General features: G+C 42.7%; 1 protein-coding gene across 1 annotated transcript; it reads right to left on the reverse strand.

Moving 5' to 3' along the window:
* Nucleotides 1-1,797: 1,797 nt before the first annotated feature.
* Nucleotides 1,798-27,181, reverse strand: FAM180A (family with sequence similarity 180 member A). The gene is made up of 3 exons (XM_063155831.1): nt 26,934-27,181; nt 3,134-3,234; nt 1,798-2,832 (listed from the first exon to the last, which is right to left on the reverse strand). Exons 1-3 carry the CDS (start codon nt 27,007-27,009, stop codon nt 2,491-2,493), a joined length of 519 nt encoding a protein of 172 aa, XP_063011901.1. The 5' UTR covers nt 27,010-27,181; the 3' UTR covers nt 1,798-2,490.

The following is a 27,181-nucleotide window of genomic DNA, read 5'->3' on the forward strand; positions in this document are numbered from 1 at the left end:
TTATTTTCTGTTGAGGACATAAATGTTTCAGTTACCAATTTGTAAGGACGGTAAGGGATGTATGCCATAGGGAATTATAAAATATTTAAAAATATCTGTACTTCTTTTTTATGGGATATTTTTTGATTAGTAAACTGTGCTGAGCAGTCCTGTTGTGGGGTGAGGAGCATGGCTGGGAGGTATTTCTCTGATTGGGGAGATAGCAATTAATATTTGCTCTAGTTGTCTGATAGCAATTACTATTTGCTCTAGTTCTCTTTCTTGTGATTTTTGCAGATGGGGAGTAGCTGGCTAAGAGGCATTTCTGAATTGCCCTGGTTCCACTTATGAATTGCCCTGGTTCCACCGCTGCTCTTCCAGCAAGTGGTGTTTCAGGGAGCCCAGAAGCAGAAAGCTGGAAAGGCAATGTTGCACTCGGTGGCATTTTCCCTTCATGTGTTTACAAAGCATGGAAGGGGGGAATAAATCACAAGCAGATCATCAGGGTTAAAGCTGAGGGCTCAGAGGGCACGTGGGCGGCAAAGCAAGGCTGCTCTGGGGCTGCTGAGCTCTGTGTGTGCAAGCAGAGGAGACACAAAGGTTTGTGGCACACAGCTTTGTGCCTGAGGTTTGCAGTTTCCTTTGCCATCTGCCAGACAGGCTTTGGAGATGGCCAACAAAATTCTTCAGGTATAAAAGTGCACTTACACATTTTTGTGTCTAAATGAACGGGCACTCTCATATACACAAACCCAGAAACTCCTGGGGGAAACAAGACTGAGTCTGTCTTTTATAAGCCCTTTGTCCAGCTGCTAATGCCATGGCCAGACTGCCCCAAGGCTGCTGTGCCTCCCCAAACCCACAAACTGGGTTTGTTTGCCAAACCCAGGGCTCTGACTGTTTGCACTGTGCTCTGGGTGGATTTTTTCAGCGCCAATCCTTGTGAAACCCCTGTCAAGGGACACAGAAAAATTAATTCCTTTTGCTCAAGTGATGCAAAAGCAGCTAAATGTGATTCAGAACTTGGGCTGGAATCCTTAGGTATGTTTTAGTCTCGGGGATTTGTGATTTGGACCTGCATCCTTAACATATTATGCACTAGAAAAACAGAGAATGATGATATGAAAGGATGAAATAAATGTTCAGCTATTTTCCCATGGTCTGGAAGCAGAAGCACCTCTAATATCAATAGAAAAACAGAGTTTGTATCTCCTGTGCACAAACATTCAGAGGTTTGATTTAGAAGAGTTTGGATTCTTGATAGCTAGTCACCCTTCTGACAAAATAGATCTCCTTTTTCTGTGCATTTTCCTTTCATGACTTTTTGGGAGTTCATTATAATTGGTTGCAGTATTGCTACAGTTTTTCCTTTGCTGGTCCCAAACTCATAATTTGCACCACTGAATTGGTAAATAGCCTTTTCTGCCAAGTGGTCAGATGCAATTGTTCACTGACTGAACAATTTGGGATTTTTCTATGTACTGAGCACTCATGTGCACACACATGCATGAACACAGACACACACACACACAAACACAAGGATACTGAAATGAATATACATTTTACTGTTATAAAAAGAGAGCCACAGTGCCCAATTTTCAGCACCAGGTATGTTTTAATGCACCTTCCTCCCTTGCCTCAGTGGCATTCTGGAGCATAGGTTTAGATGACCTATGTTCAAGTGATAGAACCAGGAAAAATGTGTCATTATTAAATTAAATAGGGCTTTTGTCTTGCCTTGGATTCCAATGAGGACAAATACATGTTCCTTTCAAAAAAACCAAAAAAAACAAAACAAAACAAAACAAAAAAACACGCAGCAGAAGCAAAGTCATGTGCAAATAATGAAAGAATCATTGCAGACTGTTTGGGATGACAGCTCCAGGAAGCAGGGAATACGTTCACAGGCATTGTTTGCTGCTGGTCCTCACAATGCCTTTTGTCTTCTGAAAATGTTATTGCAATTAAACACTGGCTCAGCCAAATAAAGTGAATCAGAGTGTGCTTATTTATGAGAACATTTGGAATGGATAATATGTGGCATAATTTCTGAAGGCTGAAGGTTATGAAACCTCTTCCTTTTACAGCAGGCCCTCATCTCTGTGTCATATTCTTTTACTGACCAGCCAAAACATGAACTTCTTTACCCAGCTAGAAAAGCAGCACTCTCCAGCATGTGAGCTCAAGCACAGTATATTTATGTATTGCTTATAGGAAACCCAAAGGATGAATCAAGGGTTTGCCTGATCTGTCTGGGTGTGCACCAAACTGCCTCCTTTTCCTGTCACAGAAGGCGCCTCCAAGCCAGCACAAAAATCAAATTCTCAGGGCTGAAGACGTTTTTCACCGTTTAGCATGGAACTAGAAAGAGGATTCCACAAGAGGGAGCCAGAAAACGAACAATCTTTCACGAAGCAGGCTATGAAACTCTTTAGAGAATAAAGTGGTGGGTGTGCTCCGAGGTGTCCTTCACCAGCCAGGGCAGGTGGCTGAGCTGCTGCTCCCCTTCCACTACGAGGGCTGTTTGTTGTATGACAGCATCAAGTCGTTCTTCAGGGCTTTGTAGAGGTTGACAAAGGACTCAGCCCAGGTGTCCTTCTGGTGCCCCTGGGACTGGGCAGCTCTGTAGGCCGTGTAGACCATGGTCAGCACTGTCCTCTCAAAGTCCTCCTTCTTGAGGACCCTGGGGTAGGAGGACAGCCTGCTGCTCAGCCTGCGGATCTCCGGGATGCTCTTGGGGATGATCTCGTTGCAGATGGTGTCAAACTCAGCAGCCTTCCTCAGGGAAGCCAGCTCCTCATCCTTGATGGAGATCCTCTGACCTTTGTCGATGTCGAGCTCAGCTAAAAGAAACTGGTACAAAATCAGAACACAGAAAGCTATTTATTTTCTCCAAGAGACTCTAGACAGAGTACGTGTCAGTTAACAACATGTCCTTGGGTCTTTAATTTTTGTCAAATGAGGACAGCTGCACTGTCTGGAGGTGGGGGAGATCAGAAAGCTGCTGTGTGCTCCCATCTTTCTGGTGAGCTATCACACAGCCTTGGGTTTACTGCTGGGATGAATAAAAGTGACACAAAGCCAGATAATGGATAACCCAATTATGGGCAGTACCCCCAGTCCTGGTTAAGGTTTAAGGAACCATATACTGAACCTCATAAAGCAGGACCACATCCTCCAGGGAGTTCTGTAACACTGGGTTCAGGAAGGCAGCTGAGGACCTCTTGAATCTCTGAGAAGCTGGGAAAAGCACAGCTGGAAAACAGCAATGGGAAAAGAGAGGTTCCATAAGGTGTGCCAGACACTGACAAAAAGCAGCACTTTTCAACAGCAGAATCAAATAAAAAAAATGCCTCTTGCAAAATCTTGCTGTACAGAACGGCCTTTGGCTGTAAATGAAATGTCTGGCAAGGATTGCTTTGGCCTTGACTGACCAAGGATGGAGGTTAGCTGGATCCACAGGGTGCCTGACACAGGGTGCTTTGTTATCCAAGCCTGGTACTCTGAGCTGCACCATCAGAGGGGAAAGGAGTAATGAAAATGGCAGCATTAACAATGTCTGAAATACAGGCCCTTTTCCTGGATTCTGAAAGGGGAAATCAGTACTGATACTCAACAAAAATTACTTTATTTGGTCCATTCTTGTGACGGTGTTCACAGGGGTCTTAGGATGAGGGAAGAGACATAGATCTGACTCCATGCTTCAGAAGGCTTGATTTATTATTTTATGATATATATTACATTAAAACTATACTAAAAGAATAGAAGAAAAGGTTTCAGCAGAAGGTTAGCTAAGCTAAGAATAGAAAGGAATGATAACAAAGGCAGCTGTCTTGGACTCTGTCTGGGCTGTGATTGGCCATTAATTAGAAACATTCAACATGGGCCAATCACAGATGCACCTGTTGCATTCCACAGCAGCAGATAATCAATGTTTACATTTTGTTCCTGAGGCCTCTCAGCTTCTCAGGAGGAAAAATCCTAAGGAAAGGATTTTTCATGAAAAGAAGTCTGCGACACATTCTTCTACTGCCATTCTTCGGAGAGTCTACATTTCTCCTGGTTTCAATTGCCTAAAAGTTGATCTCTCCTTACTTATTAGATCTACCAGAGAGTAACCAGCTCATCTGTCCTGGGCATTTGCACTTGGAAGGAGTGACTCACCCAGATGTCTGTGTCACTTCACTGAGCCTGTTACCAGCTTAGACACAGCAGCTACATCCAGTGAGGTAATCCCAGCTTAGTGTGGCTCTAAATACTCTGCAGTGTAATAACTGGAAAAAAACAGAGCCTGCTACCATCAGGTATCTGTTCAGCACTGTGAAGTGCACTGCACTGTCACAGGGAAATGAGACAGGAAACAGATGGACAGTCCCTGAACTCAGCACCCCAGTGAAATACAGCATGTGTGGAGGCAGCGACCTGGACAGTCCAGGGTACAGAAAACATCTGATGCTGCTTTAGAGAAGACCTAAATGCTTTGAGTTATTAACTAGGTTACAAACCATCCATGTACTGTTAAAAAGTCTAAATTACTTTCAGAGCAGAAGGGAAAAAACTCTGTTTAATGTTTTATTTTTATATTATTATTTGTATATTATTTAGATTTTGATGTTTGGGTAATCATAATTTGAATTTGTTGGATTTTTTTTCTAATATTCAGGAATAGGAAGGGTTTGGTTTTTTAACTTGCGCTTATGTGACTGTTGGTATGTTTCCCATAAACTTCATTTCTCAACTTTAACTCTGTTTGCCAACAGATAAATTTGGAAACCAGTCTAAGAAAAAAAGGAAACAAATTCCCCAAATTCTGATAGGCATTATTCCCCTGTCAAAATTCAGATTTTTTAGAGTTATGAGTAACACGTAATGTAACATGCAGCTTACTTTGAATTTTTGGAAGGTTTTAACCCGCCCTTCCTCTACCAGATTTTTTTCCATGAAACATTTTTACTGAATCAATTTTGCCTGGTTTTGCCAAAGATCTTGTGATGGATTTTGCACGCTGACTGTAAAAAAACCTGAACATCATTTAAAGCTCTCTCTTCTATGCATGAAAAGAAAAGGAAAAGGAAAAGGAAAAGGAAAAGGAAAAGGGGAAAGAAAAAAAGGCTGGAGCAAATGTAATTATTTTATGGAAAAGCTGTCCCAACTCTCTGACTACATGGTTCATCAGACAATTTGCCTCTTTGGGGTTACCCAAGAAGATCATATATATGAATTTGAATTCCTCTTAAAGCAGCCCTGCTTCCTGCACCATTGGCAACTGCTGACTTTGTTATAGTTTGGCTTGTTAATGATATTTAAATTCTAGTAGAGCAAGAAGAGAGAAACCAGAGCCTCAGGACCTTTATTATCCTGCATATGGAAAATGAATCATGATAATGCTAGGTATGAAGCAATTCCTACTTGATGATACAAAGGGTATTTTGGCCTTAAATTAGCTAGGGAAAAAGTATTTTGTTGAATTTCAATGAACATTCTGTAGTTAGATAGAGTAGTTAGGATGGGTTTCAGGCATAGCTGCTCCATCCCCGGTGTTTCCCTCTCTTGCTCAGAGCTTTGCTCAGGCACACTGGAGCTGCTCCATTTTTTACTCTTGACAATTCAAGGATGCAACTGAGTGCGTGTGAAGCACTTGAAACTTCAAGCACTAATTGCTGAGTAATTAAAAACTTTTATTACTGGGCAATTAAAACTCTAATTACTTAGCAGCTGGCAGAAATCCAGTCCATAATGATGACTATTCATTTTTATCCCTTTTAGCTTTTAGATGCCCTTTTGGTGAAAAACAGCCTCAGAGCATGGAGTGCCTCTACATCTGCAGATGATTTACATCTCAAATATCCCCTGAGCCATGGGAGAAGTGTCTGTGGCATCTTGCTTCAGTGCTGCCATGCTTCTTGTCATCACACTGATTGCTTTTAAGCTTCAATCCAAGCAGAGATTCCCACCGTGGGGCTGAGCTGGGGGACACGAGCTTCAGCCCATCACCACTCACCCTGAAAACCTCAGCAAAGGAACTCTCACAAAAATTAATGCCAGGCTATTGACTTGCTGAGTCACAAGTAGCACCTCAGGAAGAAGAAGGGTTTGTTAGGAGATTTAAAGGGACAAGGGCTTGGGGTACTCTGTGATGAGAGGGGATTTTAATGTGTATCAGAAGCACGCCAGCCTCTGTAGCACTGACTCCCTCATCTCATTATCTCATTCCCAAAACACATTAAAGTATGTTACAGTTCTTAGAGACTCTACTCAGAAAGTCTTTCAGAGCTCGTTTGTATTTGTCATGGTTATCTGATTTTCCTGATCTGCATTTTATTCAGTCCTTCCCTCTCTCATCCTACCTGCTCAGTAGTCAAATCCTTCCACCATCACTCCCTCCACAGTCCTCTCCATGAATTCAGGAGTTCCTCCAAATCTGTATGAACACTTGGAGCAAGCAGTCTGATTTTCATTGTACTGACTTGACATGTGTCAGCTAAGTACAAAAGCTGAGATACAGAAAGATTTTTCAGTCAGTTTCTGCATTTAATGATTGCAAATTCCACTTGAAGCTTTTTTACTGACTTTTACTTCTTCCTGCATTTACTTCCATCTCTTACATGAGTTGTCTGGGGACATCAAAAAACAGTAGCAGAGTTTATAACCCTTTACTAATTTCTTTTTCAAGGCACTTCTCAATAAAGCTCTTAAGCAACTGGAGATGCAGAATTTATGTTGTTGCATGATTTTATGTTCCTATTGCAGCCTATTCATTTCAATGGAATGAACATCTAAGGAGCAGAGATTCCCAATTAGTATTGACAGAGAAAGCCAGTGAAGTCAGTGGAGAGTCTCCAATTGATTTATTGTTTTTATTTCTCTTACAAATGTGTTAAGACATCTCCAATATAGATATGGGCGCTTCTGTCTCAAGGGCTGATCTGTCATGTAACAAAAAACTTACGATTTACAGAGACAAGTTAGGAAAAATAAGCCTTTCATTGTGCTTACTGAAAACATTTCTATTGTATATCTATATATAACTGCTCATCCTCTTCCAAATCCCTTCTGCAGAGGGGCCCTGGGAGTTCTGCCTTGCTGTCTGCTCAGGGCTCAGGGCTGGATCAGAGAGAGCAGCATATCTGAGCACAGGCACCCCCTCCAGGCCCCCCTGGCTGGCCCTGCTTGGCCTGGAGTGCATCACCACTGCCTCTCCTGGGGACTGCAGGCAGCCCACACCTCTCCTGATAAGGATGGTTAAAAGTGCCCTTCAAAACTGGCACAGAAATCTCCATTTTCTCCTGGCTGCAGGAGCCCATCCAGCCTCCTACTGCTCTGTTGACTCAATTCCACAATTCCACTCTCTGACTCAATTCCACTCTCCTTCCAGACTACCCAAGCTCTTAAAAAACCAAAAAAAAACAAGCCATGTTTGCCAACTCATTGACCTGCTTCTAACCACTTAGGTAAAGCATCTTCATGGCTTAAACAAAACATCGCATTTGAGGCTGACAATAGCCTCATTTTAAAGATGTTTTCATCTCTCTTAAGAGATTCAGCCAGAATCTCCTGCACTTCATTAGCTGTGTGGTAAATATTTGTGATCCTCTCCCAGGTTTTCCCTGCAGTTTGATTGGTGAGGGTACAGATGTTTAGTTTTGCTTCCCAGTCCGTGCATCTGTTCATTATTTCCCAGTTGCTTCCTATGCTGTGTTTGCTCAATAAGCACAGAGCATAGCTGCAGGAGTTCTCAGTTATTTGTGCATCATCAATGCCCTTTCCTTCCCCTATGAAAAGGTGTGAAACACAATTTGGGACCGGTACAGACCATTGCTCCAAAGCAAGTACAACTCCCCAGGGCTCTATGGCCTGAACAGTTTAATTGGGGTTAAGACTCAGAAGGAATGATTCTGATTGCTTTATCTCATTGCTTTAGAAGGACACCTTTCATGAAGGACAGGAGGAGCACAGGAGCAAGAAGGACTTCATTCTTCAAGATGGATTAAATTTTTTGCCAAAGAAAAAAAACAAAACTCAGCTTTGTCCATAAAGAGATTGTATAGGCAGAAACATCAGCCATTATAATTAATGCCATGCAAAAAATGATGAGTGGTCCAGGCTGCCTGAATCCATTTTATTGCAGAGACTGCTGGGCAGTTCCTAGAAGCTGTTGTTTTGGATTTTAGGGCAAATGCCTGAAATGCTCACAAGAGGATTCTTTACTGTGTGGGTGACTGCACACTGGAGCGGATTGTCCAGAGGGGTTGTGGAATCTCCTGCACTGAAGATATTTAAAATTGTCTGAACACAATCTCGTGCCATGTGCCAGAGAGGTGGCACCAGGTGACCCACTGGCCCTCCCAACCTGGCCCTGGATCTTTCTGGAATCATCTTTCTGGATGATTCCATAACTGTGTGGAAGCAAAGGTTTGAACGCTCCTTGACCAGGCTGTGCAGAAGAGAAGATGACATGAGTGTCAAAGTTTGCATACACCTGAAAAAAGATTTTGTTTCATGTTTCTCTTTGATAACCTTGCTTCTGAGGGCTTGCACACAGACCAGAAGTATCTTTTATACATAAAGAATTTTATTTCTGTCTAATGACACTTTGGTGAGTCCATGCTGAGTTACTTCATTTGAATTGTTACTCCAGAGGGAGGAACAACTCACTATTCCCTATTTGCTGCCTCAGGCTAACAGGGAAATACCCTTGAAGATACCTTGAAAATGGTACCTCTACCATTCTGCAGTGGTGTCAAAAGCTGCACTTACACCAGGGTGAGGGGATGTTAACCTGTGACAGGTGTGTCAGGCAGTGAAAGTGGTAATGTAAATCACAAAAAGGGCAGGATTATTAAAGGATTAATGTGTTTTATGTATTTTATTCCTTGCCCTGTGCTTGGCTCATCCCCAGAACATAAGCTTTGGCTACACTCCCTCTCTTGTTTTGCCTTTCTGTATCAAAACTGCTATATCAGAAATCATTGAACACTTTGTCCCAGTGCAGGAGAAATTGGCAGACTGGGGATTTGGAGGAAGAATAAGGGGAATAAAATAGGAGGAATCACATACAAAATCCTAGAAAGACAAGGAACAAAAATGCTGCAGTGCTACAGTTTAGCATCTGAAATTTGTGTCTGGATTTGCAGTTATTGACATAAGTAGCTTCTATGACAACAAGTGCAATGCAAGGACTTTTATCCAACTTTGATACATTTAAATCTCCATCATTGGGGGATTAATTCCCAATGCCCCTTCGGAGAACACAGCAGTGGGATGGAGAAAACATTTTAATTACAAAACAACATGAATTAGCACATGTTTAAAAGCAGCTACCAAGAGAATATCCTCTTTTTGCCCTCAGTTCATATCCTTGCTATCTTAGCTCCTAAGGCTAAACTTAATTCATTGCTGTTGACTAAAAGTGGGAATGGACATTAGCATCATATTTAGTTATTAAGAAAAAAGATATGGTTAAATAAAAGGCTTTGGCTTGAAGAGTTTTGTTAATAAGGATGTAGGAAGTAGATCTCCCTACAAAAGTTGGCAACAGGCAATACTGTTCTTAGGAAAAAAAAAAAAAAACAAACCAAACTTTAAAACACATAAAATTAATAGCAGATTGTATTTAATTCCATAGTGCAACATATTATCAGTTTTTTTCAAAGTAAGTTAGATTTTACTAGTTTATCTCCTTTTAAAGAAACAAACACATTCTGAAAGGGTGTCTCAGTTGCATAAAACAGAACCCATTCCTACCTAAAATTTCTGCCCTTCAAAAATGACCTGAGATGTGTGAGATTAGATTAATGTGCAACAGAATTGCCATTAAAAAAAATAGAGTGGTAATAGCCTGTCTAGCTATTTGGCACAAGTAAGAAATGCAAAAGTGCATTAGAAAGACAAAAAAAGCCATTATGCTTGCAGAAATGGATATTGCTAGAGAAGAAAATGGTTTGCCTGAGCCTGTGTTTGTGAGAGGTGGAGGATATTTACATTCATGGCTTAAGTGAAATGGTTTCAAAGATATCACGAGCACCAACCAACTAAAATGGTCTGAGAATTTATTCCCTCATATGGAATTTCCATTATGCAGCATTTTCACCTGTTCCCAGGCTGAAACAATGTATGCTGTGTTATTTATTCTTCCCTTGGTGTGATAAGGAGGGGTGCCCACCTGGAATTATTTATGCTCATAAGAAAACACTCCAGTCAGCCAGGAGAGGCCTTTAATATGTTGGAGCAAAGTCACTGCAGAAGGTGTGAAGAGAAAAAATGCACCAAGAGAAACTGAAGGAAAGAAGAAGTGAAATAGATCATTTTCTTATCCTCCAGTTTGCTGCTATATTAGCGCAAACTGGGACTAGACAATGGCAAAAACTGTGTGAGTGAAGGGCAGCAATAAAGGAAAGAAATATCAACCCTTCTCCACAGGTTTAACTCACAGGCAATAAATAATTGTGGTAACACAGTTAATTTCAGGCAGAGTCGGGAAATGGGCAAATACTTTTTCTTCCTGTCTTCATTGCAGAGCCACTTCTCCTTCCTGTATGTGTTGCTCACAATGGTTCACATCCAAAGGAAAGACACCAAGCAGTCTTAATTAAACCCATTTGAAAAAGTTTCCTATTTCACATTTCCTAGTTTCCTACAAATCAACAGGCAAAGGGATACAAAGCTGCTCCAATCTGCTCCTATTTCTCCCAGGAGGCAGCAGAGAAGGGAGTGAGTGAGGGAAGGAAGGAAGGAAGAAATACAAGAAATGCAGCAGGGTGTTTGTGCTTGGTGCTGAGCTGTGGGGAAACACCCCAGGAGCAGAATGAAGCAATGGAGAGAGAACAAAGGAAACCAGAGCTCTGCTTCATGGGAAAAGACAGAACTGCAGCAGCTCCAAGAGATGGATAATGAGATGATTGTCTCTCACAATTAAGGGATAACTATTGTGTGAATATTAAGAAAAGCTTTAGTGCTGTACAGTTATGTTATTGTAGTTTAGATGCCCTCTGCTCTCCCCACAGTTCCCTTTCCCCCCTGTATTGCTGCCATCACACAGCCTGGGCTGTCCAGGACAGGTACAAAGAAGCTGCACAGGTGTCCCTGGCATGGGGCAGGGGGGAATGGAAAAGCTTGGTGCTTAAGAAAGCATCTCCACTGATAAATGGCAAAGAAGAGCTGACTGACAGACTTTGGGAGGGGCCAGGGCTGGCTGATGCAACCCCCCAGGAGTATAAAAGACTGAGCATCCATCTTTAACACAAACTGGCCATGTGGTATCTCCGAGAGCAGTTCTCAACACTGCAACTTATTCCTTATGTAGTCCTTTTGTTGTATTTTTGTCAAGGTTTAATAAACCTATTTAAATTTCCAAAGTGAGCAGTTGTTTCTCACAGCACCAAATCACTCTCACCAGTTCTCTGCCCTTTTTATATCAACATCTCAGAGCCCAAAGGGGTGGGCTCAATCCTTGCACCACCTCCCAGGTGTGTATTTCCTCAGAGCTGAGTCACTAGGCAGGCAGGAAAGGTATTCACTCAGGAGTTAAGAATGGCTGGGCTTCCCTTGTGTCTTGGCAGGCAGAGGTGACAGCTTGGCAAGGGTTTTTCTGAGCCTGACCTAAGGGAGCTGTGGCTGCAAGGGGCAGCTCCTTCCCTCGGTGCTGACACTGCTTTGTGTGGCCACACAGGCACCTAAGCCAGGAATCTGCCCGGTTGTGAATGAAGGGAAAAAGCAAACAACAACAAAAAAAACAGTGCTAGTTTTCAGCTGTCTCACTTCACAACACATCTGCTACGCCAGCAGCGTTTCTACGTGTGAGAAACTCCCGGTGAGTGCAGTTGTGCTGTGTGCTTGCTGTAGCTGGTGATGATTCAAGTCCTCAGATGACCTAAGAACGGAAATCAGCCCTGGGAGGAAAAGCAGAAGCCCTTCCTCATGCCTGCATACCCTTGATCTAACCACCAGATGGATAAGATCCTTTGTTTTGTTGTTGATGGCCACCTCAACCTGCTAGAGGATAGGGCTGGCTGCAGGACCATCAGCTGCCAAACACTTCATCCCCTTCTATGCTTACACCCCACTGAGATTTTAACAGAGGAAATTCAACTGGCAGAACGAATACGTAAATTTTTTTTCCCAGACTGGATGAAGAGAAAAGAATCAAAGGTCCAGTTTGAACCACAGACATAGCAGGGAGTAATATGAATTTTTTTTCATGATCACATGACAGCTCAGAAATGCCAGGGACCCTGGAATTATTCACTTAAGCCATCTGTGAATGGTTTCACTAGCAAATAAATTCAAGTGTCTGACAGTGGGTCTAGGAGCAGTCTCTCTATTTTTATTTAATTAATGTATGAACTGCTTACACATATGAAACAACAAGGTACTCCTCATCCTCACTAAGTCTGAGTATGACAGCTCAGAACTGAGGAGAAATAAACATTAGATTGACCATATCTTCTCACTCCAATTGGAAACAACCAGAAATGTCTTCCCTTTTTCTTCAGATTCCCATCCAAATTGAAACAAATGGTTAGGAAGTGAGTACATAAATACCAGTTTTCTGCTTCCTCAGCTCTGGGATTTCACTTGCTCTTCAAAAGCAGGGAAACCCCAGCTGCCTTTCCAGCTGTTCATTGAGCTCCAAATGTCAGTGCACCTGCTGGGGTTTTCTTAATGACATGAATATGTGCTGGATGAGAGAGAGAATAGATCAGCCTTGCCAAGAAAACAACAAAAAAAGGGGTACTGGTTCCTTTTTGTACAAAAATGTATTATTTTTTGGAGGTAATGCCCTTTCAAATCATTGTATGATTTCTAGTAGTGTCAATAAAAGTAAGAAGTCTGAGAAAGGGACTCAAGACCTTAAGATGGATTTAGGTTTGTCTCTGAACTGGACTGCTACAGCTGCTTTGTTACATAAGCAGAGCATGAAGGATGGAAAGCTGGGCTGTATCCCTGCTGAGAGTCAGGGCAAACACATGTTTCTCCTGGAGAGGGGAGTGAGGATCAGCATGGGAAGACATCTATTCTGTCAAGTGCACACCTGTGTGCATGTCTGGGCCCCTTATGTTAATGTCTGCATCTCTGTGGAATAATACTGAAATATTAGTGAAGCTCAAATATAATCCTCCACTAAACCTGATCAGGGGATTTCAATGTATGCAGATGTGATGTTGTGCCAAGACAGTCTTTGTGATATTGCCATAAACATAGCATGGAAATGTAAAGGATGAATGTAAAACAGGTTGGGTTTAGAGCTGCATCCCCCATTGCACAAATACACACATGGGATTTCCATTTTACAAAGCTGACATTTTTCCAATCTTGTTACTCCAGACTCTCCTAAAACCTGTCTATTTTGAGATCTTTCAGGTTTCAAGATCTGCTGAAATAAAGCTGAGACTGACAGAAAACTGGATTCACCATTAAATACAGAAAGCCTTGCTAAAACCTGGAATGTTGCAAATTGTTTAAGGCTGCTGGACACTGGGTGAGATCCTCAGATGACCTGAGCTGGCACCAGCAGCCTGTGATGCTGCTCTGCTGGCAGCCAGGCCACAGAGAGCCCTGTGCTGTGAGAGACACAGAGGGATGTGGGATCACAGAGGAGACAAGAACCGTAGAGTCAGGGTTACAGAAATCTTACAGCCAACAGAATAACCCAAATATCCTGTTTCCTGAGGAGAGAGACCTCAAAGGCACAAAATGCTGACAGCTGTGCCTGAAGTTGATGGAAATTCAAAACCTTTCTCAGTCCCTGCCCCTACAGGTGTTATCTCCCAGTGGCTCCCTGCCAATTTTTATTTGTATTTGATGTATTTGATTCAGTGCTCTTCTTCCTTAATGTACACCCTCCTCTGGAGCCATTTGATCTGAACTTGTAAAATAGATTTTGGCTTATGGGAACATAATGTAAGTAAACGTTTAAGGAAAAAATGACCTCATCTTCTAAATTTAGGATGAATAAATTTAGAGAAAGGGAGGAAGGCCTGATTTCCACAAAACTCTTTAGCATGCTGCTGACTGGAACCAGCTGGGAGTCAGTTCCTTGGTTTAACTCCTCTGTGTGTGAGGACTGTGTGTGAAGGCATTGTTATTGTGGAGAAGCACTTTAATTAAGATGCTGTGATACTCATTGTAAATCTCATCCTGTTGTTTTCAGCATTTGGGCTTTCCCCTTGCTAGCTCAGAGACTCTGAGGCTTGCATAATGAAATGAGCTTGCTTAGCAAGGCTTTTTTGGTGTGTGGGTTACATCCTGCTGGGGTAAAATCTTCTGGTCCATCTTGCTTTGGCCTACAGAATCACTCCTTGCCAAAGCTGGACTTCAGCATGTGATCTATCTGCATGACAGATCTTCCTCAGCTTTTTAGTGATGGTGACCTCCCAGCTAAGCTTACAGACACCACCTGGTTATGAATATGTGATTGATACCCATCTTACATCATCTTTATATGGTTTCCTTTTGTCAAGTTAGGGTAATCATTGATGCTGGAGGTCATTTGTAGGGGTAGACTGACATTTAGTATGGCCACAAAATAAGGCAGGGACTACTTGTCTCCTTATTTATAATTCCAAATGCTAGCCCCATTAATCTTCAAGTTCTGCTTTGACCTCTGAGTGCCAAGGATTAAGGATGGATGAAGGAGAACGAAAACTAACTTGTCATGGCTGAGCTCCCTGGATTAGTAGCTGTTAACCACTTTGGTGGGTCACAGAGACAGGCTGCCATGAGCCACTGGTTTGTTGTGAAAGGAACGCTCAGAAGGTGATTTATAACTTTGCCTGAATAATACATGTGTTAATTTGTCAGCAAAAGCACCCAGAGGGAAATGCACTGGGCTCAGTAAGGCACAGTTTGCTCCCAGCTGGAACTGCAGTGGGAAGGACTGGCACCCTTTTCCACCTCAGCAGGCAGACATCCAGGGGCTGATGAGCTCCAGCCTCAGGTCCAGCAGAGGATTTATTATATATATCCTCTGGTAGCACGAATTCAGCCAGGAGGGAAAAGCTCCTGGGGGAACATCACAAGAGGGTATGAAAAGCCAGCTGGGCATGTGTTCCAGATTGCAATGCAAGATGTATTCCACTACCATCTGTATGGCAGATTATCTTTTGTCAAGTGGGCAGTTTGCCTTATCTCTCTCTCTGAGTGACCACAATTGCTCCTCCCTGGGGAGGGGACATTGCTGATAACAGGCCATTGAATGTCACTGTATGACTGATAAGAACTATAACATCCCACTGTGAGATGCTCCGCCCAGAGGGAGGAGCCAAGCATTGCTACCCAGATATAATCAAGAGGTTTTTGAGACACAGCACGGCTTTCTCCACTGGATTCCCCAGAGGAACAGCTGCCTCTTCTTCCACTGGATCTTCAGAGATACATCCTTCTCTACAGATTCCCCTTGCTCCAACAGAACCACCCCTGACACTCCAGGAGGACTGCAGCCACAATTCCAATTGGACTGCTACCAACACCCTGATCCACAGGGTGTCAGGTTGTGTTCTGACTCTGTCAGTGTTGTTCTAGTGTACTGCATTGTTTATCCTTTTATTTTTTTTCTTCCCTATTAAAGAACTGTTATTTACTGCTCCCATATTTTTTGCCTGAGAGCCCCCTAATTTAAAATCTATAGCAATTTGGAGGGGTGGGGAGGGTTTACGTTCTCCATTTCAGGGGAGGCTCCTGCCTTCCTTAGCAGACTCCTGTCTTTCCAAACCAAGACAGCATGACACACATTTCCATCTTTGATCATGAAAACAGAAAGGGACTATTTAAGACACGTGACAAGTTGGTTACACTGCTGAATTTGTGCATGTAGAAACTGAGCTCTTTGCCTTGATGGTGATATTTTACTTCAGAGTCCCTCTGTGTTCCTTTGGAGGATCTGTGCAGATGTTTTTTGGCTCTGGCATTCCCTTTGGCTGGAGCACACTGGCTGTGAGCAGCACACACAGGGAGTGGGGCTGACAGAACTGGGTGGTGATGGATTGATGGGCTATGGCACATGCAGTTAGTCATTCAGGGCTTGAAGGGCATCCAGAAATTCCCAGCAAGTGTCCAGCAGCCTGCTCCCAAAATACAGCTTCTGGCTGGGAAAGGAGCATCTTTCTAGGGAAACACAATTTGTTACAGTATCCCTAACACTTAGGTATTTACCAGGCACATTCTTCAAAACAAGACTTCATCAGCTGAAGCCCACAGCACTTCCCTGCTGTGAACATGGAAAACGCAGCACCATGGCAGCTCTACTGCCCAGCCTGTGTCACTGCCCCATCTCTCTCAGTCCCTCTGCTAAACATCTCCATCCTGCTCTCTGCCTTCCTGCAGGATTCCCTCCATCCCTACAATGCAGCAGTGCCCAGGCCTCAGCCAAGTGGCTGCTGGCTTCCCTCAGAACAGCAGGATGGTTTTAGGGAGAGATCAGATGCTGTGATGCCCATTCATTTAACCCTGGCTTTTCCCAGACGTTCTGTGTGTCAACAGAGCCACATCATCATCACCATCATCATCACCATCATCATCACCATCACCTTCTCCTGCTGGAGAGCCCAAAGGGCAGGCACACAGTGTCCCCTGACACTTGGGCCTAACTGGGGCTGGTAGATCTGACTTTTGCTGATTGCATCTGATTCCTGGTATGGGATAGCCCAGTGTGGAAAAATCTTTGGATATTTTTCTGTCCTTGATCCTTTGTGAGGACCCAGCTGAACTTTATATTTGCTAAGTACAGGTCAAGGTAGGGCAGCCCCTCTGAGTTCTGTTTATTAAAAACCTGGCAGTAGAAAGCAGCAGTAGTGTATACATTTTTTATCATTAGACTATTACCTTCCAAAACTTTCTGCCAAATTGGCATGGTAATCTAGGAAAACAGAAGTTGCTGCAACTATGAAAAATACATGGTTTCACTCAACACATGCTGTACTAGGAGGTCCACTAATAGTGTTTAACTGGAAATGGAGTTTGTTCGGTGCCAAGGCATGAATAATTACATAAATAAAAAATGAAGCATGTTTTAAATGTCTTTTATTTTAAAAGAGGGCTTTAAACATGAACACTTCTCTGAGACATAAAATCTGTGCTTAATAAATAAATTCAATAAACACTTTGTGTTTCTTCAGAGTCAAGCATAAACAAAACAGTAATGTCAACGCTGTGAGCATTATGAAAACCAGGGAGAAAACTGAGGGTTTTCAAAACTTGATCCATCCCTCCAGGGACTGATAGGGAGCTACAAGGACTTGTGCAGTTGTGGTGCTGTTTTTATGACTGATGTTAATGGGAAATGCTGTAAAACTGCAAGATTCCTGCAGCTTCTGTGGAATAAAACTAGGCTGTTTCTTGGGTAGTGGCAAGAGTCTTTTTGCCTACATAGTGTAGAAGATCAAAGGGAGGGGTTTAAAAAAGTGAAGAAATCCTGCCACACTGATGATTCAGTAGCAGTAACTTTAATTTTCATACTGTGACTAGAGGTCAATTGCCCAGACTGGAAGCTCTCAGTATCCTGGTAGGATGAGAGCCTGTTGGGGACTAGAAGTAAACTTGAGTCCTGCTTACATGAGAAAAAGGCAGAGCCCCATAGGAAAGTAGCCATTCCAGGAGGCTGAGAGGCAGATGGGTAAGATGGAGACCAGCTGTGGCACATGGGCATCTGCTGAAGTGTGGGTTCAAGTGAGGATGCATGCCATGCTGACAAAGGAGACAATGCTACTCTAATCTTGATGTGGTGCACTTTAGTATTTCCCATCCATATTCATACATTTTCTCTCTCTTTGCACCTTTCCTTTATCTTCATTTTTCCTCTCCTGTCCACCATTTTCATTTTTACCTCCACCCTTTCCTTCTCAGCATATCTGTCCTTTGCCTTTGTCTCTGTTTCCCTCTCTGTGGCTCAAACAATCTCTGCCAGATTGGAAAGCCTCTGCTCTTCCCAAGACAGAGATCAGAAGCATCAAGGTCATTTTTGTGGCACACCACCACCTGCCAAATGGATGGAGATGATTAAATCCCAATGTTCTGGCTTGCAGCAGATATCCACATCCACTTCTTGCTCTCTTTACAATTAGGCAGAACCAGTCTGAAGTGTTTTGCTTCTCCTGTGTCAGGCAGGTGCCACAGAAGCTCCCATGAGTTTGGGTCACCAAGGTGAGACTGAATCACTGCATTGTCCTTCCACTGTCCCATTTCCTCCCAAATAACCTCTGAGCACTCAACAACTTATTTTTCCCTTTCTCAGCATCTTTTTTTCAGCTACCCACCTGGCTCCTCCTGAGCAGAGGGACACTCAGTGGTTTGGAGCCTGGCTCCTGGCTGCTGACCTGGATTCCCTGTGGCCAGGGAGGAATTTCCAGAGGCCCAGTGGTATGCAGGCTGCTCTCAGGGGAACTGGGGGGCTGCCAAACCCAACCAGCAAACTGGGCCAGGAAAGGCCTCACATATGCTTTCACCAGAGGAAAGGAATGCTTGTGGAAACTGGGAGTAGTGGAGCTTTTTTAACTTTGCTTCTCTCCTCCTCCCACTCTCAGCCTCCAGCCCGGCTCTGAGCCTGTGCTGTAACAAGCCCTGGGACAGGAGAGAAGGGCACACAGGTTACTGCTGCAGCCTGAGCACCTCAGGGAGGGTGAAGGGGGTTACTGGCTGAGGACTGGGCCTGGCAACACCACAGTCTGTGCTGCGGATTGGGGCTGGTTTAATGTATCTGGATGAGCAAGCATGCTGTAGGGGATATATCGTAAAGCTGCCATCGCAACTCTCCAATTAAACAGAATTTGGGTCTAATGAGAGAGAGGCACAACAGAGACATATAGGATCCCTGTACTGACTTTCTTCCCTTCCAGTTAGAGGGAAAACCCCAGAGATAACAGTGCCCTTAGGGGTTTTTGGTTTGTGTAAAATAAAAAGTGTCATTTGCTGCTTATTCTCAAGCTGCCTTTTTTTTTTTTTTTATTTTAATGATGCTCTGTGGCATTCACATTCTCTGAAAAATCCCTTCACCGAGGATTTTTCTCCTGGGAAGCTGAGAAGCCTCAGAGAAAAGTGAAAACAATAATTATGTCATTTGCTTCTCCTGTGTTGTGCTCATGTGGAACGTGTTTGTAAATTGTTTATCCAACAGGTGGTTGTTTCATTGGTTGCTGATGTGGGTTGTTTTCACTCATTGGCTAATCAGTGCCAAGCTGTGTCAGGATTCTGGAGAGAGTCACGATGTTTCATTATTATTTTTTAGCATTCTCTAAGTATCCTTTCTGTATCCTTCAGTATACTTTAATATTGTGACCTTTAATATAATATAGTATCACAAAATAATAAATTAGCCTTCTGAGAACATGGAGTCAGATTCATCGTTCCTTCCTTCATCAGGGCACCCCATAAATGCAATAATGCTTTGATACATTTCCCCCTCTGCTTCCCAGCACCTGCTCTCTGTACAGCTGACCCTGCATCACCTTCACCCATGCCAGTGCCATTTTGCTGATAAACCCTTTAAATAACAAATGCCTGCTTTGGGCTGGAAAATTTTTAAAAAGCAAGGAGACAAAATTTCAAATAATGAATTGTGACCTCACTCCTGAGAGCAGAAAAACTACTGTTGACTTTGTCATGCTGGTTTGCACGCTGAAGTGCTTTTGAAGTTAACACAAGGGCCAGGTTTGTGCCCTTCAAACCACGACACTCCCAGAGCTCCCTGTTTTGCTGCTGCCAGGTCCATGTACCCAGCTGGCTTCTCTGCATCCTGGATGGACTCAGCTCCCCTTAGCAGAGCCCTGGGCTGCAGGACATTCACAGAGCCCTGTGCCTGTAGGCAATCACCAGTTCCTCCTTCTGGGCTTGCCCCGTGGGTCCTGCCCTGCCTTGAACCCGGGCACAGGCACTGCTGCAGAGTTAATTGCTGCCCCACTCACTTCTTTAGCTCAGCAATTTACATCTTGCCTGTCACCAGCTGAATAATCAGAGCCTCTGCAGCCTGGTGATGTTCATTAAGGCCTGCTGGCTTCCCTTTCAATTAGATTGTACCATTCAGTGCTTCTGACAGGATTCCTTTCTGCCTGAGAAGTCATTACACTCCTGCTGGATTTGGCATGATCCACCCCAGGAAAACAAGAAAAAGCACTTTGTGCTTCAGAAACAGAATTTAAAAATAAAATAACCACAGCTATTAACAATACACAGGACTAAACACACACGCAGCCATCCTGAAGAGATCTGGGGCAAGGCATTTAATGACTGTGCCTCACAACAAAAAAGGATGCTAATATTTCCTCTCCTTAATTACACTGAAAGTTCTCTGGAGAAGGACTCAGGTTGTTTACTCAGATTCTTTTTTATTCTGTGTGTTTGCATAATGCCAGGTGTAGGAGTGTGTTTTTTGCTGATGGAGTGACAAAACTATTCTTTGTCCCCCTAAAAAGAAAGAAGCCTAAAAGTTTCTTTCCTTGATTAAGTGAAAACCCTTTATAAGACTCAGAAGATTTCACCCCAAACTTAAGGATAGCTAATTAGACAAAAGCCCAAAAGCCTCACCTAGGCAATTTAATAGAAAAAGAAGAGAACAAAGACATAAATTGCTTTTGTAAAGTGTTTTACGAAAAACCTCTTACACCTAACTCAGTTTTTCTGCGTGTTATTTTGCCTTTTATTAAACCTTTTTGTTTCCAGCACTTCAACAGAAGTCATCTTGCTGATTTTTATGCCCCCAAAAGTAGCTAAGCTATCTTAGGTGTGTTATAGACCTCCAAAAGCTTATTAAGCTCAAAGAATTTACTAAAACAGCCAGGTACCATTGAGGGGTGTGAGGCCAGCATTTAAGGTAACCGGGAGAGGTCTCACAGTATTTTACACTCTTTTTATGAGCTGTTTCATTCACCACAGAGCTGCCTCTCCTCTGGAAGAGAACACTGGCTGGCCCAGAGGCACTAAGGGCAGTGAGATGGTTGTTAGGGGTGAGGTGGAGGGAGATATTTCCAGGTGACAGTGGAAGGATGAGCTTAAAGGGCAGGAGGTGTTTCCCAGATGGGCTTTGCTGGGGCAGGAGGAATTTGTGCAAACTCAGATCCCAGGACAGCTCCACCCCTGGAAATGGGGCATGCAGGTGTGACACTACAGCATGCAGGAATTCTGAGAAAGATGACCAAAGTGGCAGCAAATGTATGATTTACCAGCCCTCAGTCCTGGGATGGAACTGGGATCACCAAGAAGATTCTACAGGTGCCACTTTCAGCAAACTGATCTCATTAGGTCTAGGACATATCAAAGAGAAAACAGCTTTACTTCTTGTGTCTTCCTCTTGTTGTTTACTCAGGTTTCCTCAAAATTGTCTAGTTCCTGTCTCTTTTTAACTTTTACTGTGTGAGCAATAAGCTTTAGCCATTTTTGGCTGCTTCCTGTGGTGAATAAAGTCTCAGAATCACTTAGATCCTTCCTTCCTAACAGCATGACTGCTTTTAAAGAGTACAAAATCCTTCTGTGATCTAAACTAAAATGTGAAAACTTCCATAATCTATCTTCCCTCTGATCTCATCAGAGCATCTTTCCCCCAGAAGAGCTTGGAAACTTTAATTTTTTTTTTTTAAGCATCCTTTACATGTCTTTCACGTTCAGGTATCCACTGTGAATTCTGATTCAGGGATGATCCTCCATGCAGCTTAAATTAATTAAGTCTGGCCCTAAAGGAGCATTTGGGGAATAAGGGCATGCTAGAATGGATTTTGATTACAGTCACAGCCCTGCCAAACTGGATATTTATCCTACCATGGTTAAAATCCATTCAGAGACTGTGATAGTCCAGCTACCTTTGCAACACCTAGCAGCTTTACTAACAACTAGTGCAAAAAACTGAAAAACTTAAAACTAGTCAAAAAAAGTAAAAACTAAAGCAAAAAGTAAAACCTGAAAGTAAAAACTAGTAAAAATCCTCCCCAGACCTTCTGTAGGAGATGACTTCGTTTCCTCACAGACAGAGTTGCAATATTTGGTGCAGAAATAATTTTCATCAGGGGACTCCAGCCCACAAACATGCATTCCCAGGAACTGATCAGATTCATGGAATGGACTCAGGGTAGGTGGGGAAAACCCCTGCAGGAGATCAATCACCTTTTGCAGCTCCAATGAGGTTGTTGGCATGCACCCAACAAGCAGGGAAACTGGGGCAATTGAGGCAGTTTTCCAAGTGATCACGAGAGACAAAAGAAAGGGAAATATTGCATTTTCTTCACAAGAAATAACATACTTTTCACAGCTAGGATTAGACAGAGTTGGTGCTGTTCCTTAGCATTTCATCTCTTTCATTTGCATTGCACATTTTAAGAATTGGATAACAAAGTCTTTATAGAAATTTATAGAAATTAAAAGAAGTTGGATAGACATTACAATCTAAAAATTTCTGGTAGCTGGACTGGCTGATGTAACCTTGTCACATATCCAATAACACTGACCATAACTTGGTTTACTGAAGGACCACTGGGTACCTAAATGTGTATGTGTTTGACCATTTTTTTTTGTTGCAATTACAGGCTGTGTTTGGGCCACATTCCCCTTGCTCATGCTCTCCAAGCCAAAAAAGTCACCCAAGAGTTGCTGTCAGTGGTGGGATCCCAGAAGCTGCTCAAGCAGGGAGTGCCTGGCTGTAGGGATGCAATATGAGATGCAGCAGGGAAGAGAGGGAAATAGGAAGAAAAGGAGTGGGGATAAAGGGCATGCTCTAATTTCTGAGGCACTCAATCTTTGCACACACAGCAGAGATCACCAGCAACCAAATCACCACAGAGATTAGAACATATCAAGCAGTGCTTCCTTACAAAAGTATTGGCTGGATTTCTAGCAACTGTGGCATTCACATTGTCTGGAAGAATCCCTTCATCCAGGATTTTTCTCCTGGGAAGCTAAAAAGCCTTAGAGAAAAAGGAAAAAAATAATTATCTCATTTTTTTTTCCTCTGTTTTGCTTGACTGGAATGTGTTTGGAGATTGTTTACCCACAGGTGATTGTTTCATTGGATTCTGGTGTGAGTTGTTTTCACTTAATGGCCAATTGGGGCCAAGCTGTGTCAGGACTCTGGAAGAGGTGACAAGTTTTCATTATTATCTTGTTAGCCTTCTCTAAGTATCCTTTCTGTATTCTCTAGTATAGTTTAGTATAGTATTCTTTTATATAATATAGTACCATAAAATAATAAATTATCCTTCTGAGAACATGGAGTCAGATTCATCATTCCTTCCTTCGTCTGGGGGGAACACAAATACAATAAGCATCAGCCAGTCTCTCTTCTACACTTCTACACAGTCTCCCCTCTCGTTTCCCTGCAGAGCTGCCAGCCTGCTCAGGCTAAGCCCACGAGCAGAAGTACCAGGCCAAAGTTGCTCAGGCAGCAGCTGCTCCATCGCCAAACCCAAAAACAGCTCCCACCACACCAAATACTGAGAGTCTGCAATGTTGCGGGGAAATTAAAGAGGATGGACTTTCTGCTCTTTCAAGCAATTCCTTCTGCAAAAAAGCTTTAAGGAGAGCAGACTGCTCCCCTGGTGCTCTCCAACAGCCATTTCACTCTCACCAGCCACTAGAGACTGGGTAGAAAATAATGCACATGGACCAGAGAGATCTGATGGGACTGTAGTGATGCTTTTGAGGTCTGGAAGGAACAGCATAAAAAATCCCCAAAAGCATGAGACCTCTGTGGTGCTGATATATCCTTTTGACAGTGATTGGTGAAAAGCATTCTACCTTCTTATTTTATGTTTTATTTTAACATTTCCTTTTCCAGCCTCCACTGAGGGGTGAACTCACCCTTGCTGCTGCTCCTGCACTGTCCAAAAGCCACAACCATAGTAAATCTGCATCTTCCCACCCTGAGCAAACACACAGCAAAGATGCTACTGTTGTGTGTCCCATTTATTAGAATCAGGCAGCCTTTACAGCAAATAAACTCCTGCCAGCTGAGATATGCCAGTAAGGATTGCCTTAGGGTTTCTCCTCAGGGAACAGACAACTCTTGTAAGGCTCATAAGGCTGGCTTCGGCTCTCCAGTGGATTGGTACTTCTCAAAGTTTGATGGAAGCAACCAGCAAGCAGTGACCCAGGTTGCCATGGCTTCATGGAAGGGTTTTTTTGCTTATTTTTGTTGTTAAAACCTAGGATTTGTTCCTTGGTTTCTTCAGAAGAAACATCTCTTTAAATTTGGAATTCTTATTTGGAACCTGAAGAATTTATATAATCTCACCTCTGCCATTTCATAGGGAATAATACTTAGTCAGTAGAGACTTGTAATTACCTTTTTTCTTTACTTTTTTTCCCTAGACAGAAGGTCCACAAAATCTGAAAGGATACTTCCATGCAGCTGAGCCCACAAAAGGCTCAAGGAAACTTGAGGTGATGACAAGAAAATTATTTCATCATCATTCAGTATCTTTTCTTTGTTATTTTAAACACACCCATCCTAGGGAGTAAGTTTTGCCTGTGACTTCTGGACCTGTATCCACAGCTCAGTTGAGGCAGGCTCAATTGAGAAGTGTGTGTGAGATTTTCAATGCAAAAGGCTGAGGCAGTTTAAAAAGAAAAAGGAATGAATAAAGCCCTCTGTTTTCCTGCCAGAAATGTTTTACTTTTTTTCTTTTTTTTTTTTTCCCCACTCATTGATGCTTCCAATCAAAGGGAAAAAGGAGTTCACAGTCAGCACAAGTATGTTCATCTTTTCTCATGCCTGAGTTCTTCTTGAGCCAAAGCTTGAATGATTGGTTAAAAGGGCTGGGGATCCCAGGCTGCCCCAGTGCTTCCCATGGAAAAATGGCCAGAGCCAGACATTGCTGTATACAATATTGACTGCTCATTTCTGCTGCAGACCACAGCTGCTGGCAATTAAAGCAAGGCCTTTGCCCCGCTGTTTGTAAACAATCTGGATGACAAGTCAACATGGAGATGACACACAGATCTGTCTTTCATTTCCCTCACACCAGATGCTGATCTGTCTTTGGGTTTTCACTGCAAAACTCAAATCAGGACTCGGATAAGGCTTAAATGACTGAAGTTTAACCTAAACAAGGCTCAGTTGTCATTTGCGGAGGGAGGGAAGAGCTCTGAGTAGGCAGAAGAATGTGTCATTGCTCAGTACTCAAATTTTATCCTAGGTTTCTAAGCAATTCAAAAATTAAGACAGTGCTTGGACCCTCTCAGGGTACTGCAGATTTGGTTGGGTTGACACACAGTTCAAGGGAGTGAAGGTTCAGTTACTGCTGAAGGAGTTGTGCCTCTAATACACCTTTAGAGCAGAACAGTCCCAGCAGATGTGGAAAAGAAACCTGGTTTCCTCCTCAGAAAATGCCTGCACACACTATTTGTGACAACTGAACTCCTTATCACAACAGGGAATGAATCTTCTCTTCCCTCTGAAGCCTCCAAAAATAAGTGCTAGAGCTTCCAGCTTGAAAAAAAAACCTCTGCTTTCCCAAAAGGCACAATATAGAGTTCTGATGTTTTTCTTTAAATATTCATGGTGATTAAAACTGAACTTTAATAGTTGCATGAATTCCTTTTAGGGTTGTGATGTTGTTTAATTAAAATGAGTGTGTTAGCAAAAGTGTAGGATATCCTTAAACTGAATAGTGATTATTACATGAAATTGAACTCCTTTTTCTTAATTTTTTTTTCCATTTCTTAGGCAATGTGACATCATTCTTCCAAAGGGTGCGGCTGTGGGATTTTTTTATTAATATATACAGATCTAGTTCTGATTTTCTCACATTTTTGTGTCACCCCTGGAACAACAAATTCTTACCTACAGAATTACAGGATCTTATGACAAATATTGGTGCTATTTCCAGTCTTATACCAGAAGAGAAAAGTGAGGTACATGCAGGTACAATGACTCATGCAATATCAGCCAAGAGTCTGATGAAAAAGTTGTGGAAAGAACTTTTACCATGGTGAGCCCCAGGCCAAAGCCCTGCCAGTGAGCTCCCACTAACAGGGATTTTTGAAAGGAGTAATTAAGCACTGTAAGGAAAAATTAAGCAGCCTGAGCTGGATTGTTTAGCTCTTCATTAATTCCCTCAACCATTCCCTCTACTACAAAATCAAAACCAAACCCAAATGTCAGACTGGACTGGTACCAGCTATAATGAGGAGACTGGAATAGGGAGGAAGGCATTTAAATGCTCTATTTTTTTAAGCAGGCTCTGGTTCCTTTAAATGTCTGTGAATCTCAATATCAGAACCAAAGAAATCTTTTGGGAGGTGTTTCCTTTCTCCACTTCCAGCAGCTCCTGAACCAGTGCCAAATACCAGAGGAGAGAATAAAACCAAAAAAGGGAAAGGACATCATCACCAGCTTTGAAGCAAGCATCTCCTGTGCCATCCAGCAGTCCCCAAACATTCCATAGGCTGCTGCCACACTTTAAAAAAATTACAAATATGTCACAGCTGTGTATTGTCACACTGACAGCTGAAGCCTGATAAGACACCAGGTCACCTCCTCTGTGTCACCTGTGCTCCCCTGCCAGGGCAGGGCAGCAGCATTCCCAGGCACCTTGCACAATCCAGGCATTCTTTGCTTTACTATTGCCAGGTATCTTCCTGCCAGAGCAGATTATGCCACCTGGGACTGCACAGGCTTTCACTTTAAGGTTTCATAAGCTATATTTTTTTTTTGTTAATGCAGGAGAAAAATGAGAAAGAAGAAGGGAAAAAGTGCAAGAATGTAATTCTGGTTCTTGGGCTATTTTATATATTTTTTTTAATAACAGAATACATATATAATTTTACCTTTTTGCACTTTTCATGTGCATTTTTTATTTATCTATATATTTTTAGCTGACCTGTTTAGCGGAGAAAAAAAAATCCAGAGTTGGAGGGAAAATTTATGATTGTATATATACAGATATATATATATCTACATAGATGTATAATGCAACATAATTTGAGACCAAATCTACAACTGAAATTTTTCCCTTAAATAGTTTTTCAGGTTGAAATCTTACCTCTGCTCCATCTGTGGGTCACAGTGGCATAAGCACTGCAATAGAACAGCAGCAGCACCAGAGTCTTCCAAAGCATCCTTCTCTTTAAAATACGTATGTCTAGCTGTACAGTAGCTTTTTTTTTTATTTTCCCAGCTCCTTTCTTTTCAGGAATAAGTGATGGCTTTTCCTCTCCCCCTCCCCCTTTGCAGAAGAACCTGCCTGTTCTTCTGAGTGGAGCTGAAGTCAGCGCACAGCTCCTCTCCCAA

Source organism: Melospiza melodia, chromosome 4 (assembly GCF_035770615.1).
Source record: "Melospiza melodia melodia isolate bMelMel2 chromosome 4, bMelMel2.pri, whole genome shotgun sequence".
Taxonomy (NCBI): Eukaryota; Metazoa; Chordata; class Aves; order Passeriformes; family Passerellidae; genus Melospiza; species Melospiza melodia.